Source organism: Emiliania huxleyi (genome assembly GCF_000372725.1).
Source record: "Emiliania huxleyi CCMP1516 unplaced genomic scaffold EMIHUscaffold_80, whole genome shotgun sequence".
Lineage (NCBI taxonomy): Eukaryota > Haptophyta > Isochrysidales > Noelaerhabdaceae > Emiliania > Emiliania huxleyi.
In genome coordinates, this window is record NW_005196020.1 from 143525 (window position 1) to 145363 (window position 1839).

General features: G+C 70.7%; 1 protein-coding gene across 1 annotated transcript in view; it reads left to right on the forward strand.

Annotated features, from left to right (window-relative positions):
- EMIHUDRAFT_106606 (hypothetical protein) overlaps positions 1-1839 on the forward strand; it is a gene marked incomplete at both ends in the record, with an annotated part of 9650 nt that overhangs the window by 5672 nt on the left and 2139 nt on the right. The window contains 3 exons of the mRNA XM_005759282.1: positions 60-573; positions 880-983; positions 1488-1760. Of these exons, the coding sequence (XP_005759339.1) occupies positions 60-573; positions 880-983; positions 1488-1760 (891 nt within the window). The remainder of the gene's footprint in view (positions 1-59; positions 574-879; positions 984-1487; positions 1761-1839) is intronic.

A 1839-nucleotide genomic window follows, 5' to 3' on the forward strand; every position in this document is an offset into this window, starting at 1 on the left:
GGCGCGTATCATGCAGCACGGCACTGACGTGGTCATCGGAGACTTTGCACGACGAGCAGGAGGCGGCGCGCGCGTACGACGCGAGGGCGCGGCAGATCCACGGCGACAACGCCATCCTCAACTTTCCGGGGGACGGGCCCGAGCAGCAGCAGAGGCGCATGCCGGAGTCGGTTGGGCGGGCGATCGGGGAGCTCAGGGCGGCCTTGGGTCGCTGTGGCCCACGCTTGGCCGAGGCGATCGGGCAGGCGATAGAGCTGCTGCAGGAGGCGGCGGCAGCCGATCGGGGCGCCCCCGCGCTTGCCGGAGGTGGGGGCTCGCTTTGCGGCGCGGACGCGCCAGCCCGCGCCGAGCAGAGCGCGCAAGGCCTCGCGGCAGCAGAGAGCAGCGGGATCTTTTGGCCACGCGCAATGGAGATTCCATGCGCTGGCAGCCTCGCCCAGATCGATGCTGGCCGAGCGGGTGGCTTCGACGGGGGCGGCGAGCCGGCCAGCGAGTCGGTCCCGGAGCGGGGCTTTGCGCGCGTCCGCCGCCCCGTCGTGCCGCATTGGGACGCGCACGCGCAGCTGGAGGCGGGTGCCGTGGGCAGGGCGCCGCCACGGCCGGGGCAGCCACAGCCTTTGCGCTCTCCCCTCGTCCTGCAGTACCCCTTGTCTTCCGAACGGCAGAGCCCAAGAGGGAGTGGGAGGCGCGACGCCCCGGTGGGCGGTGCGGAGGGTGCGATGGCGCGAGGCTTCGCTTTGCCCGTCGCCGCGTGGGCTGCGCCGTTGCTGCCCGTTGCCGCGGGTGTGCCGTCCTTTCCGGCGATGTTTGGAGCGCCCGTACCTCCGCGCGCGGCCCCTCACGCGGGATCTGCAGCTCCGCCCGCTGTTCCGTGCGCAGCTCCATATCTGCCGCCGGTCGCCGCCGCGCAGCCGCAGCAGCAGTGGCAGCAGCAGCTGGCAGCCGCCACCAGCGGCTTCGGCATCCATGGCGCCTACGGAGCGGTGCAGGGCTGCTGCCTCCCAACTGCCGGCGCCAGCGCTGCCACACTTGCTGACGCTCGGCCATCCAGCCTGACAAGTCCTCGACACCCCGGAGAGCACGCTCTGGTGTCGGGCGGGTTGCACTTTGGGCCCGCCACCCTGCCTCTCCCTGCACAGCCCGCTGCGGTCAGCGGCAGCGGCGCAGCTTCCGCCACCCTGCCACTCCCTGCCCAGCCCGCTGCGGTCAGCGGCAACGTCTCAGTGCAAGCCCCGCCGACAGTGCAACTCGAGCCGCTGCCGCAGCAGTGCAAGGCGGAGCCACCCTCGCCGTCTTCTTCGGCGGCGGCAAGCGCAGCGGCCTTGCCATACCACTCTCCCCAGCTAAGCGCAACGCGAGTGGCGCATACGTACTGGGCGTGGGGAGCGGCGCCGGCGGGAGCGGCGCCTGGCACGTTCGCATCGGCGCTGGACCCGCCACCGCTGGCACTAGACTCGTCGCCCACCTCAAGCGCGGCTGTGCCAGAGGCTGCGGCGGCGCCAAACGTGGGCGTGGCCGCGGCAGCGGCATCGAGCGAGCTCGAGGAGTTGTACACCCAGAAGTTCAGGCTGTCGGGGTCGTGCAGCACCTACAGCCTGAATTCCTTCGAAGTCGAGAGCGGCAAGTTGTACGCGATCCACGCCAAGAAGACGTTTGACGGCTCGCACTCCTTCAAGATTGGGGTTGCCACGGCACTCAAGCCGGATGCGCAGCCACTGTCGAAGCTTCTTTCGAAGGGCCACGACCAGGCACGGAAGACGGTTCTGAAGAAGGATGCGGGGGGGGAGCTGCGGTGCGCCCCCGCCCTCCACAGCAAACACGTGCCAGCTCCCCAAGTTA